Here is an 18,303-nt window from a genome sequence, read left to right as displayed (position 1 = left end):
GCATATTCACAAAACTGCCTGAGAGATGCTTTACAGTGAATTTCAGAGGACAAGTGACCACCATCTGCTCATTTACAATACTGCATCTAATACTCACTTTTAACACTTCATGATGACATATTCAAAATCCTTAAGCATTCAGATTGTTTTTGAAAATTATATACTTTTTAGTGATATTACATATAGATTATGATCTTCCAACAAAACCAAGATATTTGTTCTATTACTTTCTAATTATGAAGCTTGTTGTCTGCCCGTTATTTAATGTTTAAAATAAAATTCAAAGTACTAGTGACTATTCTGTAATAATGTTCTCTGCTGTATTCCCTTATTCCCAGCACTTATTTCCCTTAAATCCAATTTAAACATTGCTTGCCTGAAAATCTCATTAGTTCAATGTAGATGTGAATCCAATAGGTAATTTGTATTAACACATTATTAAGGTTATAACTTAAGCTACCAAACCCAACAAAAGTCAGAAATATGACAGCCCATCTGCTACTGAAGTTCTCTAATGCTCTAGGATATTTATAAAGTTTATACACCGAAGTATGAGTAAATCATGTTATATATAAAGTTTCCCTGTTATGTCTGATTTAGATTTTTTCAGTACTGATCTTGATATAGTGGTATATAGACAGACTTATGAACTGCAGTGATTTTCTGCAGAGCTACTGTAGAATGAAAATATTACAGTAATTTATCTTGGAATTTCGGAAATTGCTATTATATAACGTACTTCTCCTCCTGGATTTTTCAAGTTAATGGTATAATCTTGTCCAGTTTCCCTAGTCTAACCATAAATAATTAATCTAATAGGTTTGCTACTATTTCTCTGAAGCTACTCCCAAATATTACTATTGGATACTCCTTAGTCGTCTTTTTTTTTCTCCAAGATAAATTTAATTATATTTGCAATTCCTTCTCCTACTTTATATATTTCCCCCTGACTATTTTTTTAATTCCTCAAATGTAGGCAGATTGCTATGATTATTATAATTATTATTGGTATTAGTGTAGCATCCAAGGACTCCCATCATGAAAGAGGATGTTAAATTTCTGGAAGCCATGCAAGCATTACAAAAAGACAATTCTTCTCTTTAAGGCACTGTGTAAAAATATTTAACAGTGTAGGACTATAGCTCTCTTTGAAGCATCCTCTCGTATCCGATATCCCATAGCAAGATGCCCTTTATCATACCCTTCATGGGTTCTACAATGTTTAGTTTATGTTGCCACACTCAGATATAAAACACTCCTAATTACATAGCAATTTGGGCTGTATTTAGGTTACTTACATCAACTGGGGCTCTATCATATTGCATGTGTGGAGACCAACACACGAGAAATCCAGAGGTTGCTACTAGAGATAAGGGGGTGGTTGGTCACAGTTACAGAAGGAACACATTCCCCTCATAGCTTTTGAAAACAATGAGGCTTTCAAAAATGCACCACAGACTGTATGCAGGAATACTTCAGCTCTGTCTCTTCCCATCACAGTCTCTCCAAACAAAAGAACACATGCATTTCACTTGAAAAGACACATCAGAGTCCATATTGCCACCAAAGAAGTGTTACACATTCATGTGCTATTGCCTCATGTTCTTGATCCCAATGTCTTTATTCTTCTTTATTCTTCCCTACCATATGTTTGCTGTTTGTTACAGGTAAAGGTATTTCAACAAGTTTCATGTGAAGATTCAGAATACGAGCTGAAATTTCATAAGGAAAGTGGGTTTATTTCAATTTTTTTTTTTCCCCAAGCATTTGTATGGTCTTGAAAATAAAACATTTTCTCTCAATCAAAATTTTTCAGGTAAAGATTAGTACTATATTACTGCTGCATTTCAAGCCTTCAAAATACTTTCCTTAAGTAATATGGGAATAAGTTACTTTATTTGCAAACTTTTAGTGTGTGCAGCTAACATTTCTATGAACGGAAGGATTATGGGCCAACATTGTAGACAACCGGTGGAGCATATTATTACAGCTACCCTGACTTCAGTGATTCCTTCAATTTTTCCTGTAGAGGAGTAAATCAACAGAAGATGAGAAGAAAGCCATTTCTTGTTAATTCCTGACGCTTGCCTTTCAGGTCTGCTTTTTGGATCTGAAATTGAGTTTGGTGTGGAGCCAGGAAATGGGAAGAGTTATTTTGAAGATATAAAGAATCAAAATCATTAGGGTCAACTAAAAACAGACTACAAAAGTATCCCGCTTATGTAAGTTTTTATGGGAGATAAAGACAGCTCACTAGTGCTGAAATGAGCCAGACCTCCAAAACAACCTGGCTCTGCAAGCCTGTGCTTGCAATTACATCAGGTGTGAATACGATATATACCTTGATGATCCATGAGTCTGCAGAGCAAGGGAAAACAGTGTGCTGTTAATTGCTGACTCACATCAGCCGGTGATCATGGGCAGGTATATGTGTATCATCAATGCATTAGTACTACTTATGAAGTCCATCTGTCCAAGTAGAGTTATTTCAGGGATATTTCCGCATTTTACAGCCCTTCCAATCGGCAGAGCAGCCACTGCTTTGCTATCCATGACCACAAGACCAATGCCAAACTGATTGCAAACATATCTTTAGTATGCTGGCCAGTTTCCATCATGCGAAAGCAACAGATTCTAAAACATTACTGTCTGTCTCATCCGGATGTTCTATGATCTAAGTAACAGATCAAGGTCTTTGCACAACTGCAAAAATGGGGCTTTCTCCTTGTGATGTTTCTAAATCTACAGCTTGTTATCCCATATTACCATCACAGTACTGTCACAACATTTTCATTTTGTGGGCCTAGTCCAGAAGTAGCAGTCTATGAAAATGGATAGTCAGCCTGATCCATTCCATTTCTCCACATGGTGCCATTCTGTTGATGCTATTTTGGTAGGTTTATGTCGATAGCTGCAAAATTCTGTCTACATCATCCTGCAGCCAACACACTCATTTTGCAATAGGCACCTTTAGCTTATGATAGTAACTCTTTTCTGAAATCTTTTCTATTAATTTTCACTATCCCATTCTTTAGTAACTGCACTAACAGTTTTTGCTATCCACTTCAAACCCTGAATAAAAGACAGGCAATGATATAGAGATGACTGGCACATCAGTTGCTAATTATGTCAATTATCTTGGCCATGAAAGGTTGTCAAAGAAGAATACTGAACAGAGAAGCTTCTAAAATACCCAATGTTCCACATTTACTAGGAATGAGGATGGTCTGCTCCTTAGCAACTGTTCCTTGCTCAAGAGCTGAAAACCACGGTCAGAAAACCGGCACCTAATATAGTACAATGTGTTAGGAAAGGAAGAGCCCCTGAAGATCACAAAGGAAACTAACTATTAGTGCCTGGAATGTGAAATTCCTCTGAGAGAATTATAACGTGGCTGCTGATGAATTTGTGTCTGCATTGCTTTTATTAGTAGTGACTAGCTACAAATGCCAGTGATTAGAGCTGGCTGTGCTCACTCCGAACAGGCAAAATTTGAGTTAAGAGTCAATTCAACTCACACCTTAATTTGTCTGGAGAACAAGATCGATTTGCATCAGGTTCAAACCAGAGAGCAAGCTACTTTTACTAATGGAAGAGTGTAAAGAAAGGATTTTGAACTCAAGTACAGTCAGTTGTCTGTGGCTAGCTGAAAAATATAAGGAGACAAAATTTATAAAGCTCAAATACTACTATAAGCTTGTCAAAAATCAAATTAAAAAGCAAGAGATGCAGCAGCTGGTAGACAACAATGTAAAATAAAAGCAACGTTAAAAATAGAAAAATACAAGCTTGTATGAATCAATATGTTCTTATTCCTTGTAATTACAAAGATCAGAACAATCTTACCAAATCATCACAAGCCAGTTAATCTCATGGTGATAGAGGCTCCTATTCCTTTAATAAGATGACTCTGCGACTTAAAGCAAAACATTTCTACGATGATCTATGATCAGAATACCAAGACAAATGAGACTAATGTGGCCTTGTTTGAAAGGGAAAAAAACAGCCACCCTTTACCCTTCAAGGGATTCCATGGTTTCTGTCTGCATTCTGTACACAGTACATGCACGAAATCCAAGTTGTTAATGACTCTGGGACATTCCAAATGTCATTAATTAGGACATAATATTTGTCCCAAGAGACAGAAAGAAGGCTAACGCAATCCTGAACAATACTTTTTTCCTTCCCTGGAACAGATAAATGTGCTGCAGCCCTCTGCCCTCTACAACATTTTTCCTGCAAAAGCCAGGAAAACATGCTTATGCTTGTCTTCAAAACAATCCACTGTTCCCCTTTCATTTTCTACATCAGGCCTCTGCTTTAGCCAGAAAAGAAAGAGCATTAATAACATGATCATATATTTGCAAAGACTCACCATGCTACAGTTGCTATTTGCTGAAATGCACTTCTTGTCATCGCACCACTGGCAGCCGTTTGTGTTGGCAGTGCAGCTCGCACAGTCCGCGTATCGGTAACATCTGTCATCTGCAGCCGCTGCAACACACGGGAAAGTCAAAGAGAAACATCGCACAGAAGGAGAATAATACCACATTTTAAACACTTGCTTCGAGTATTTTCAGATACATCCTTTTATTGGTCTCTCACCATTAATAAAGGTTTAAGTTACTGTAGGAAATCAATTTTATTCAGTTAATAAGATTTACTCCCTTAGTAACAACTATATTTGAAGGTTCCTAAGTCTCATATCAACTAAAGGAGCATTCACTGATTTGCAGCATACAAGCTTAGCACAGCACATACAAGCATCAGAAAGTTTCTTAAACTATTCATTCTTCACTCGTTTAACACAGATTTTTTAAAATTTTTTTTATTCACTACATTTACCATCACCTTCTTGCATAGCAATCAACCTACACCTGAAGAAAACCTGAAATGGATATTAGCAACACACAAACATTAAGTCTTTATACATCAAGTTGTAAACTTCAGAATGACTTTTAAGTTACAGTTCTGCTCTCTCTCTTGCCAGGGAAGCCTTACCATCCAAGAACTGATCTTTTCAAAACCCACTAAAATTTCTGCTTATCCTTTAATATTGACTCTCAGTGTTTTCTCAGATGATACCCTCAACCAGATAACAACTGAGTAGTACAAAAGAATATACGAAACATTGGGTTTTGGCAGAAGATTACCACCTGAAACTGGAAGGATTCCACAGCAGCAAAATGGCACCATCCATACAACTTCTGAAGAACTGGAATTCTGCACACCTCATCTCTTTTAAGTTTAGTTGTTTATTCCCGCTGCAGCAGCTGTACTTCAGAAACTGCTCTTTTTGATTTTCCTTCAGCCTGTCTGTGCTTTGTTTTGTTTAGTCTTTTAAACACCTGCTGATACGATCAGTTTTTGCAGGATCCACTTTCATCTGTATTACCTTTGAATTTAGTGTCTCAAGATTTTTCTTTTTATAAAGAGCTGAAACTTTCTAGACTCTAGATCTCTAAACGTTATGAAACTGTACAAAAGCAGTTCTTCAGAAAGTTACCTAGGTAACATTTTTGTTATATAATGCACCTTTTCTCCAAGTTTGGAACTTTATCTCCAGTTCAGAAACAAATAAAAGCTAACAGATAAATAAACTGGTCTCGAAGCATTGAATAATAGCAGAGTTAATAATTTTTTAACAAACATTCAAAGTAGACTGGCAGGTTAATTATATTGTAGTTCATACATGTAGCACACAGCCAAAGTTTGGTTAGGAATTTTATACTGTGCTACAAGGAAAGGAGCACAGAAAAAATACCAGGTCTACGTAGCAGGGACGCATATTCTGTTCACGTGAAGGATAAGAACACCACTTTCACAAGCAATTTATTTGTGACAAGCCAAAATACTTAGGAATAGGGTGCAACAGTTATTCATAGCACTAAATAGCTGTTTCAAGCAATATATTTATCACAATGCTGCACAGAAATTCACATGACAAACTTGAACCCATTCTGACAAACTGCAAAGGGCTCGTTTGCCTCAATTTTGTTTCCAGCTGTGACCGTACTGTTTTCTACTACACAAATACTCCTGTTTGATAGGTAATCGACTGAAAGCAGCAGTGCTTTCCCTCTCGCTTACTGGTACATACAGACATGAGAGCGCCATATGCCTGTAATGCCAATATCACTTGCAGTGCCCATCTGTGCTATGATTGCTATTATCCTTTCTTGGAATCAGAAAAATACAAAGGCTTTTATAGGTGTGTGTGTGTGTATACATACATATATATATATGTATGCACACACACTGACATCCTGAAATTGGGTAAGGTGGAGAAATAGAAAAATTAATTCAGTTACAATATTTCAAAGATCAACCTTTTATAAATGCATCAAACACACTAAGCCAAATTCAATCTAAAGTCACTTTATGCTTTAGCTCCCCAGCGAAATAAAATCTTCTCTTTGAAACCTCCTATGTTTTGTATCCCTTAGGACCTTAAACTTGCGCTCTTCTTTTCCTATTTCCCTGTATTTAAAACAGAAAAATCCAGAATTGAATGATTTAAAAAACTGATGCATAAATCTCTTGCCTTGGGTATTCTCAGAGAGGAACAGTCCAATCACTACTTCCACCTGGTTGTTTTGTCTGTGGGGCATTTTTTTTTTTTCCCTCCACTATCTCCTACATCACATTGCAAATTTGACACTGTAGAATTCACTTACCTGTTTTCTTAGGACATTTTGCTCTAAGGATGTTATTAGCATGGCCAGATTCCCAGGATTCACAGTGTTTCTTGTTCCACAGACACCTTATCCCGGGACGAGCATTTTTACACAGCTCTTCATCTCTGAACGCTTCACAGTTTGGAGGCTTATACACCAGGATGTCATTCAAAAGAACACTTGAAAAACCCCCGAATATATACATGGACCTAAGAGAGAAAAGCGAGTAAATATAACTGTTATGGTAGCTTTATATATATATATTTCTTTAGCTGTCTTGATATACAATAAAAAACAACACACATAATATTATAAAAAGCATTCTTCATCTCTGTCTAATAAAGACTGTCAGTGGTTCCATTATAAAGATTGTCAAATTTTTAATGTATTTCTCCATGGTAGTTTAGACTAATAAAAAAATTGCTCAAAGTGTACTGTGCTACATGTATTAGTGAGTGACATATACCAACTGCCTGGTAAGAGCAGCTATGGAGGAAACTGCTCATTTTTGTAGCTAGATAATGAGAACAGAGTGAAATAATGGCTTCCAGGAAAGGAGAACATTTTTCTTCAAGAAGATTTCAAAGACAGCCAGCAATAATTGGCACATGGATATTTCTCTCTGTAACATTTCCGGTGCAGAAGCTGCTGACATGAGAACTGGAAGACGAGATTTGAGACCGCACCCTTCCCATTTAAATTTAAGATCAGTCTTAGTTAAAAGATAATAAGAAAGACTTAGTTGTATCCTATACTCTTAAGACAGAATTAATCATATGGTTACCAACAGCACAAATCTTTGGAGAGTATCTCATATTACACTTTTTTGTACATATAACTCCACTGAAAAGAGAATTAAGTTCAGGAAGAAAAAAAAAACACACACACACACAAACCACACCACAAACAACACATTGGCTTTTTCACCTCGAAACTAATTCATTGAAAGTGACAGTTCTCAAAGTATCAGACTTAGCTTAGATATCTTAAAACAACATAACTCAGAATGAAACACTACCACTTGCTGAATTCATTAATTCCGAGCAAACTTCTCTCAATGAAGTAACCTGTTCATTGAATAATTTCAAGTACTCTGTGTCCAGAATTATAACTTACTACTATTTTAAAATCTGTCCAACTCTTATTCGTAGTATTACTTATCAGCACCATTACTTCTGACCTGAGCAGTATCCAATATAGAGGATCTGCCAGTTGCCCATATTTAATTAAATAATGAGTTTATTAGGGTGATAAATAACTTAGAAAAGATCAGTAGTACACATTAAGACAGTCACCTGTCATACTGCAACTGTCAGACATTAGGCCACTTGGCAACCAGCAGTAGTAAAAGTCAGACAAGTAAACAGTAAAAATTTCTTTAAACCTGACTACAGTTTTCTACAGCTTTTCCACCAAAAGGAGAGATTTGTCTTGCAATTTTATCTTTGGGAGTTGGGGTGAGGGAAGCACCAAAGTTCAACCACCAAATCCAGCAAACTCCAAATCCACTCCATCTGCTCCTTCTAGATGATGAAGCTCTATTGGGCTCCTCTACTCACCAAACAACATGCAAATAATACTACATATTCTAGAGGAGATGCAATATACTTAATATAGTCTAGATGCTGGCAGGCTTTTCTTCCTGCAAGTGGGTAATGATGATCACTGTATCAGTATCTCCAAGATCATGCTGTTTCTAATTAAATCAGTATCTTTTCAAAATCTTGTCTTTTCCAAGCAAATTTTAGTTACCTATTTTTATGTTATGATTGTAGAAAAACAAGGAATTATAGCATGCTGTAAAGAGAAAAAGATTTCTCACATTTAAGTGAGGATTATAGTTGGTACTGAATTTCAAATTTAGCGTAGTTTACAATAGTAAGAAAACACCTCAGTAACACTCAAAGGTTCACACAAAAAGCCATTTAACAGATTCCAGCACACAACAAATCGATGATTAGCTGTACTGATTACCAAGCCCCTGATAAGCACTACTTTTCACGTTAACAAATTGTATCAGCTGTGTGACACTGAACCATACTTCACACAGCTGTAATTTCTGCCGTGGTTTTCTCATTCAGAAAAACAGTCAGGAAAATGTAAAATACACTTTATTTACCCATTACTGACAACAGCAGTGTGACCAAATCTGTTGACATCGCGATGTAGATTAGGTTTTGGTAAAATCTTCCATTCATCACAAGCTGGAAGACAAAACAAAAGCATATGGAAACATTTATAAAATAATTCATAACGTTTATAAAATAGTTTTATTCACATATAGGACCAATGCATCCCAAAAAATCTTACCTCTTTCTCAATTTCTGCCTTCTGTCACTATAATTGTTAACATTATATTGTAATAAAATTCATACATTGTTAAAAGACTTCATCTCTCACAATTGTTCTTTTGTTATTTCCTCTACTTAAATAGAATGGTGAAAGTACATACAGGCCAGGGAGATTTTCTTGAAAGAGTTTCAATGGAAGACATGACAGTACTGGGGCACCAATTAATGCTTATTAGGATCACAGGCTTCAGATGAAGTTTATGATCACAGGCTCCAGACAAAAATAGGAGTACTATTACATGTAAAAGGTGTGTATCCCCTACCATAACACTGTTATTTGATGTCTCTAAGGTGTCTGAATTATATTAGACATTCAGACTAAAAGCAATATCATTTATTGGGCAATAAGTGATCAACAATCCTGAATTTCTATTTCAAGAAAATATTGTCATTTTAAAATATCTAAAAAGCAAGCATTTTAATGGTACAACTGAACAGCAAAATCTTGCTGTTATACCGTGAAATCAAGTCCTTGCTGCTGTAAGTCATTGAATATTAACAGAAACAGCATGTTTGGGCTCCTGTGCCTTTGATGGTAAAGGAAACAATTTTTTAAAACCCACACTAAACTTTCATCTGATCTTGGAAAGTGTTCCATGCTATTTGTCGTATGTTTACAAACATATATACAAATCCATGGTGTCTCCTATACTTTGAAATGTATTCAAGAAAAAGAGGGATTTGATGCCAAAGGAAAACCATAAAACCATAATGAAGGCCGGTTTTGAGATAAGAAACCCCTGAGGGCTGGAGATATATAATAATTCCTTTCTTGCTGATGGTATTTGTCAAACTGGCAGTTCTTTTCAATAAAGTACAAGAAAAAAAGGGGGAAGGAAGCACGTTACAAATAGCCTTCTCTCTTATCTCCTCCCAGCCTTCTCAGTGACTACTGAACAGAGCTTTGTGCAAGAATAATACTTCTGCTCACCTTTAAATTCCTGATCTGAGTTTCTCTGTACAGATTGGTTAATACAAAATACAGATAGTTAACCAACTGATTTTTGGTAAAAACTCCAATAGGCTTCATCCCTGCCTGTCATCTTCAGAATTCATGTAAATATTCTGAAGTACTCAAATTTCCAGACTTACTGTACAGTTTCAAGAAGAAAGTAACAAGCAGCCAACACAGTATGATTTTCAACATTGCTTATTGATACTACAGCCTTCTGTGCATTGTATTAGTTGGATGAAGTCTATTAATGAAGGTAAGCTCTACATAGCAAAGAATGTACTATAGACATCTCAATTATTTTCAGCAATTAAAAAAGACTCAGAATGACCCTGAAAGTCTTGACAACTCACTCCCAAATCTACAAAATTTTGTAAAGAATATAAGAGAACATCAACCGACCGAAATATTTCCATTGCAGAAAACACCATAGAAACTCAGATGAAAAACTGTAAGCATTGAACCAAAGAGAAGCTGATTTACACCTCCTCTTCACTTTCTTCCCCCTCTCTGCAATGCCCAATACTGCACTCAAGACTGAACAGAAGCACCCAGTCCACTCAGAACTTGCAGGTGGAACCTCTCAGAGTGATAGTCTCACCATTTCCTTTAACGAATGAAAGGGTTCATGCTTCCAAAATATGATAAAAGGAAAAAAATATTTTATATAGTTTAATAGCGTTTACAGTAACAATCCAAGATGTAGGAGAAACAGGTTAATTTCCTACCCTACGGGATTTAAACCTACAGCAGTCATCTCTAAGGAAAGTGTCCTGACAGTTCAAGCCAGGTAACTCTCCACTACTCCAAGTTAATGTTGTTCCACTGAACAGAGCGGAGCGGGGAAGAAACAGGGAGCAAAAGTTGTTAGGACACACTCTCAAAACAGACCGACCACTGTTCAATACTTCCAGGATCAAATTTGTAATTCTGCACTGCCAGGAAGGTCTAGTGACAAATTCTTACTATATTTGGAGCTAACCTTTAAGAAAAGATATATGGGACTGCATACTTTATGTTTACCTTAGAAAATTATTTCTCAATTCTAAAGTATTTTAATATATTTGAAATGACAATGTATTGATTTCTGCTCACGTACACTCTCTGTAACACCCACAGCCTTACATAGTATGTAGAATACAGTGTCAGATTATACTTGTATGTTCTCTATACATGTTTCCAATAACTACTCAGTTTTATTCTGGTAAAAGAAGAAACGTTGGTTCACAAAGTACAGACACACATGATACTTCTGTCCAGTTCTCTTTTTTCTGCGACTCTGGACAACTAAACACCATCACCAACTAAAATACCAAGGAAGTTAGGTAAGACCAAAAACTTACTTTCCAATTCAATCCACACTGCATAAATATTTTTCTGTATTCAGATAATAAAAATCTCCTTATCCTCAGGAAAACAAAGAAAAACTGTTTTAAATAGCATGAATTTAAGTTATAGATTTAACATCTATAGCAGAGTCTATATACATAACAATGATTCCCTAAGCAATATTAAAAAGAAAAACCAACCTTGGGCTTTACTAGTAAATGGAGCAATTAGTGCCTTGTATTATTATGGTTTTGCTCTTCTAGTAGTATAGTGATATGGAGGTAATTGCTACTACAGACTGAATCAGAATTACATTTATGACTTAAGTGCTCAGGAATGCATAAAACTTAATCTAACACAGCCGCTGCTTTACATTTTCTTTGTGATAGCAGATTGATAATCCATTTGTTACTCCAGAAGGAGGGAGAATTGTAAAAAATAGATGGGTTTGCAGTGAAAAAGAACAAATCTTGACAGTTAAACTTATTCATTTTGTTGGTGACAAAGACTAGAGTTGAAACAACTTACTTTACAAGCAATTTATGAGCAACCAATTTATTTTATTACAAAATAGAAGCAATATGTTTGATTACAAGCAAAACAAAAGTTTTATCTCATAAGATAATCTTGAAGGTTTTTTCCCCCAAACAGGCAAGTTTTTAAGCTTTGTTTGAATACCCTAGAAGAGACTTAACATTTCACATTCAATATTGTCTTTTGTAAGCTATTGAATTTGTATAGTATTTAATCCATATTAATAATAAATTGAAACCCAGACAGTAACAAGTCTTATAAAAAGAAACATCGCAAACTATATCATTATCTTAAATGTGTGGGTTACTACACTTCTTCCATAGATACAGACAATGGTGAAATATAACTACCACCAAGAAGCATACAAGCAGCGTTCCAATTATTTCAGATTTTTGGCTTTTCTAGAGGATTCCTGTCAGTCATTCTGTGCACATTCCCAGGGTATCCAGACACCTTAGCAATTGGCACACGTGAAACAGAAGGACAGAGACTGAATACTTCATACACTGAAACTACAGGAACTGCCTTAGGCATATATAAATATATTTACAAACATTAACATTTGGACAGAAACTAAAATCAATATCCTTATTCTTAGTAAAAGTCTTTTGTTTCTTTGGTTTTTTTGGTGTTTTTTTGTTTGCTTGGTTTGGTTTGGGTTTTTGTTTGTTTTTAATACTAGAGTAGTTAGATTCTCTGATTCTCTGTTTTAAATGCTGATTCTGTATGTCCAATTAATCGATGTTTAGTTGCCAAGTTTGTGCCTGAATACTCAAAATATAATCTAAACTAAGTGGGGAGGGGGCATGCAGAGCTCCTGGATCATGGCTTCACAAAATAAAAAGAAGAAAAGGTCATACTAATGCCAAAGTAATACTTCAAAAATCCATCCTAAAGTCTTACAATACAGCTCTGAAATTTTTAATCTACATTTGGGCTGAAAACAAGTTCTCCAACATGTGCACTTGCGTGCATTTGTTTATATACACATACATAAATATTTCTTTCACAGTACGTAGGCAGTGGTGAGACATGAGGCCAACAGTAACAGTAACTGACTTGTGTGATTTTGCTCCTGAAGGACAAAACGCAGACTGAACTAATGTCAAACTTTGTACCAAGAAGAAAACATAAGAAAAACATCCATACTGATGTGTGTCACACTTCCCCTCTAATTCTATTACATGTTTATTTAAACTAATGTCTCCAGGATCTGAGCACTTAGTAGAATTTTAAGTCAGTGGTGACTGTCACTATTTTGTATGGTGACTGTACACAAACTGTCCTTTGCATATATAACTCCCTGATTTCCAAAGAGTCGTCACAAAGCACAAATTTGCAGAAGCACTGCATATACGTTTTTGCTACTTATACCTATCCAAAATCTTTTTCTAAGTGAGAAAAGTGCTACAAGTATCTTTCAAAATGCTATAACAGAACAATTTAATAAAGCTCCCAGGCTGAATACCAACAGTAACACCTATAGCAGGCAGGGTCTCACCAGCTGAGGCCCTTCAACCTCTTACTATGTATTGAACAGGTAACTATGGCACTTCAGTGAGCACCAGATAAAGAAACAGCACGACCAACATCAGTTAGAAACCATCAGAAAACCACAGGTCAACTGGAGCATCTGAGCCCAGTGGCAAACCTGTCCCCATTCCCAAGGTTTCTCTTCCAGCATAACGTAAGCAGTCACAGCATGGTCAGAAAATACCTCACCTCTATGAGGACAACCACTTGTGGATCTTCAAAGAGCTACCAGAGCAACTTTCAGCAAGTCTGGTGGTAGAATATCAGAGGTTTCTGAAATAGTAGAGGTTTCTAAAGCTCACTTTATGCAGCAGGTTTATCATATGTTTACTGCTATTTAAGTAAACACACCAAACAATATGAAACTGTGAAAATTAGGGCATCATAATGGTTTTTATAACATCTCCAGACCTCCAAGTCTTCAGCTTTAACACATTCAGATGCAGTAAACTTTTCAAATAACTGAGTTGAGCTCCTGGATCACAACGCTCATGTCTAACTGGCTCAAACTTACACATGTAGACTAGTTCAGTACCCAGACAGCAAATATCTATTCCAGAAAAAGAAGAAAAAAAAACAGCTCTGTCCTGTGTTTGGTAAAATTAATCGCGCTCTGGAGATCCTCATCTCCCTACATTGACTAGAGAAGGAGTTTGGATTACCAGATTGTATTAGAAGCCAACCTCTTCAACAGCTAAACTGAGATTAAACCTCCCAAATAGTTATTCCACATTAATATGAAAAACAGTCAGCGTTTTCATGGATAATAAAAAGCTGAAGCAATCTATCCATAAAACTATGCCACATATACTAAGAGATACAATCAGAAGTACTCTATAGCCCGACTTGAAGGTAAATAGTATAGGCTCTATCTCTAGGATTCAGCTGGTTTCCAGAAAGCACCCATTTTTTACATGAAAGGGCATAACACTCCATCATTTGCAAGGTATCTAGGAAACATACTGATGGAATCATATATTTTGTCTTCCAAGCATTGTTCAAAAACTTGTGATACAAGGTAAATAAAATTCTAAAATGCATCTATTCCATAATTATCTATTTCTTAGTAACATAAGCACTTACTATTTTCTGAAAAACTATATCTATATCTAATGTGTGCTGTGAGACTTTTTAATTCTGCAACACGAATCATAGAGAAAATTAAGTTTGTATCAAATCAATCTTCATAGATTTTTTTTTTTTAAAGAGTAATTACTACATCGGTTTCTTTTGTACTTCAGCGACTTGATAAACATGGTGGATGTGACTTGCAAGATAATACAAATACTATATTAAATATTGTAATCAACTAGAAGAACTGAAATATTGTTCCACCTTAAGAAAACAACAGCAACAACACAGCCTACAACATTTTTATGAAATAGGACAAAAAGCTCTTGGTGTGTAGAAGTCAGAAAGTTACACTTAATCAGATCTTGGGACTCATACTATGGATTTTCAAGTGCACATTCTACAAATAAATGTAGAACAATAAGTAATATAATCCTCTAAAATAAAGAGGGAGCTCTGTTTCATTAAAAATTAAAACCAGATGTAAACTGAAATGAGAATAAAATTGATCGCTCACACCACCAGATGCCTACGAGCAGCTACAGAACGTGTAATGCAGGGATACAGTCAATTGCACACTGGGTGATACTGGCAGGAACTAAACACGTATATGTTCCATGTACTCAATTCACTGATTATTTTCATAGGAAAGCAAACATATTGTGTTGGTATCTATACAGAAAGCCATAAAGAGCCATCAGCTAGTCCTATAAAAATTATCATGTCTCACTCTCTTCTAGACCGTAATCAGCTGATAAACGCTTCCCCAAGACAGTTTCCGGCACTATCCTCAAGCTTTTCACAACAGGATCAGGCACAAGTCCATTTCCCAGACTACTCCAATAACATTTCCCAATTTTTAGCTCCCAGGACAAGGGGCTGTGCTTTTTGGCCCAAATATGACCCGTGTGTTTATGTTTGTAGCCTATGCATAAAATATGGTCATGAAAAAATTAGGGAAGGGGAAAAAGCTATTTATGGGAAGAACAGCAGTGGCAATAAACAAGACAGGAAACAGATTATTAAATTCACTTAAATTTACAACTTTCACAATCCTACAGGGAGGCTTTTCCATAACTCCACAGCTCTAACGGTTGGAAACATTCTACAGACTGAAAGCTTACACCCATATAGTCTTGTCACAATACTGTGTTTACCTTAAGCAGCTTCCCTCCAAAGTGTATTCTTATCATATATTTATAAACAACAATCTTTCCTGCTCTCAAGCACTCTCTAGCAAAACTAAATATACCACATTCTTTTATCATCTCCCAAAGGCTCCTCATGCTTCAAGTCAGCCTTAATACCACTTGCTCTGTTTGTCTTTCTTAAATATGTGTTGCCAAAATTCTACAAAAATATCCAGGGCCTTGAGAATGGTTTCAATGTTTTTTTCTTCTTATCATTAGGACTGCATAGGCAACTTCCACAGCCACATGCCACTCCAAACTTGGGCACACCAGTCACTGTCATTTCCAGCAACATGCCTTCAGTTTGCAGAAGAAAATTCGTATTTCCTAAGGGTATGACTTGCACCCTGTTCCATTAAACATTATCTCATGTCAGCTGTCATTTCCAATCATCTCACTCTCCCTGGATGACAGCCCAACCTCCTCCCAGCTGCTTGTCAATCAAGTTTTGTGGGGTTCTTTTGTTACCATTTGCTTCTACCTTTGAACTCAATGTAACTGGGAATGAATTCTGTATTTTGACATTTGGACTGCATACTAGCGAGTTTTGGTGCTTCAGAAGTAAGTATTTTTTATGCACCATCCTCCTGAGACTTCTGTCCCATGAAACTAAACACAAATAACTTAGCCATTTTCATTGTGATGTTGTCCATGGAAACAGAGTTTATCCTTAATATGACAGTGCAGAAGTACTCCATAGTCTACTATTGCCCTGATTCATTTAATGTACTTATCCCATTAGTCTATAGGGCGGAGCACACCCCAGAATTTTCCTCCCACTTGGCAAGGTTGCTCATGGTAGACTCTGCGTGGGGTATTGCTCTATGTGGAACAGACACACACCAGGGCAGTTATCCTGATCAAGTCATGTCTTTCAGTCTCCAAGGCACGAACCTTTTAATTAACATTCTAATCTGAAATGCACAGGAAGAGGGGAAGCAACCTGTCAGAGGACGATATCCAGCAAAATCCATACATCTCGGTGGGCAGCCCAACCTGTGGCTCTTTGCTACAACCAGCTGCCTACCACAAGCAGTTTCCAAGAGGCTCTTCCTCCTCACTCTGCTTCGTGTGCTGTGGAGTTCCTGCATTTCCAGATCGCTCTTCACCTTGTGGCAGCTGCAGCTTTCAGCGTTTCCTGAGCATCACCCCCCAGCACCCCAGCCTCATGTCCCCATGCTGCCAACCCTGACCTCGCCACCCCACTGTGGTGAGCTGAGCAATACCTCCAATTCCAAACCTTTCGAGGAACCTCTCACATATTATTTGTGGAAAAATATTTTGGTTTGACTTTTAGGGTTTCTGTGTGGGTTTCTGTGTTGTTTGCTTTCAAATTTCAGCATCACATTTTATTAGTACTACATATATACTCAATACGAAAAATAAATCAACACTTGGCGGTAATAACCACTAGAGTCTCTGTTCAGTACATTTTCATAACACCAAAATGCACCAATTCTTGCAGTTCTTCTGTTAACATATCCAGTATTGATAATCCAAGACAGTATTATGCACATTTTTATCAACTGACCATTTTAGCTACTGTGCTTTGTCCCACAAACCAGAAACTTAAGACTATTACGGAACAAAAGCATGCTTTTAATTTACAATATAAATTATACGTAACTTCAAGGTGTTTGGAATCAAGACTTTAAAGGACCACACTAGCTGGACTTGAGAAAGCTACATGGTGATATTCAAAACTCCAATGAGAAAAATACAATACATACCTATATCATATGCAAGAAAGTCAGCAGAGAAGCACTTTGCACCATTACTCAGAGAAGTATCATTATGAGTGTTTCCACCAAAAACGAGGATAGCTCCATTGATTAAGACAGCTGAATGAAGGTATCTTGCAAAGCCACTCTCTTTCAAAATAGTCCTGCAAAATATAAGAATTAATACATACCAACATGTGAAAAACGATATATGTGCATCAAAAAAATGTATAGATTAAAACAATACAAAATACAAGGAAAATGCTACACTAAAGCTATTACTCAGTAAATATGATGACATGTATTCTGATGTTTCTAAGATTATTAATTTTCTCATGTTACAATAAGTTTATTTAGCACTCATTTAAAATGCCATGCTTTTTCCTAATTAACGAGAAGTATGTTAAATAATTCACAGAAATAAATTACATCATGTTCACATTCTTCAGAAATTATTAATGTTATGGTAAATTTTACTCAAAACTGAATGAAAACCCATTCATATTATTAATTCCTATTCTTGTATATGCTTAGCCAAGTCGGTTTTTTGCAATCAAGAAATCCAATAAATAATTCTTTAGAAGGGTAAAATAATTTTTAGACCATCCCAAGTACGGGAAAAGGAGACAACTTTATTATTATTATAATTAAGTGAACACAGAGCTGGAAAAGAACTGGTAGAAGTTGTTTGCGGTATGATGAAGAACACTTGCACTGCTTCATAAGTATATTCAAGCTGGCAAACTCAAACATATAGAATTTCAGTACCAAAAAAAACCCAAACAAACAAACAAAAAAAAAACACAGTAGTCCCCTCACATTGAGTCTTTGATCTCTCCTCATTTATTTCAGTCTGTCTGTGCAGTTTGTTTTGGGCCAGACCAACATCACCGGCCCAAGAGTAGCCAAGAGCTTCCAACACCACAGTTTAAAAGGGACAGGTGG

At 36.2% G+C, this 18,303-nt stretch overlaps 1 protein-coding gene across 7 annotated transcripts in view; it reads right to left on the bottom strand.

Annotated features, from left to right (window-relative positions):
* ATRNL1 (attractin like 1) overlaps positions 1-18,303 on the bottom strand; it is a 492,025-nt gene that overhangs the window by 388,587 nt on the left and 85,135 nt on the right. For all 7 annotated transcript variants that reach the window (XR_011740344.1, XR_011740345.1, XR_011740347.1 and 4 more), the window contains exons 10-13: positions 17,368-17,522; positions 8,797-8,881; positions 6,678-6,886; positions 4,376-4,494 (exon numbers count right to left, since the gene is read on the bottom strand). Coding sequence is in view for 3 of the 7 variants with exons in the window: in XM_071812183.1 (XP_071668284.1) it covers positions 4,376-4,494; positions 6,678-6,886; positions 8,797-8,881; positions 17,368-17,522 (568 nt within the window). In the remaining 4 variants the exon portion in view is untranslated. The remainder of the gene's footprint in view (positions 1-4,375; positions 4,495-6,677; positions 6,887-8,796; positions 8,882-17,367; positions 17,523-18,303) is intronic.

This window comes from Patagioenas fasciata, chromosome 8 (genome assembly GCF_037038585.1).
Source record: "Patagioenas fasciata isolate bPatFas1 chromosome 8, bPatFas1.hap1, whole genome shotgun sequence".
Taxonomy (NCBI): Eukaryota; Metazoa; Chordata; class Aves; order Columbiformes; family Columbidae; genus Patagioenas; species Patagioenas fasciata.
Note: the sequence above shows the minus strand (reverse complement) of the source record. Positions and strands in the feature narration are given on the sequence as shown.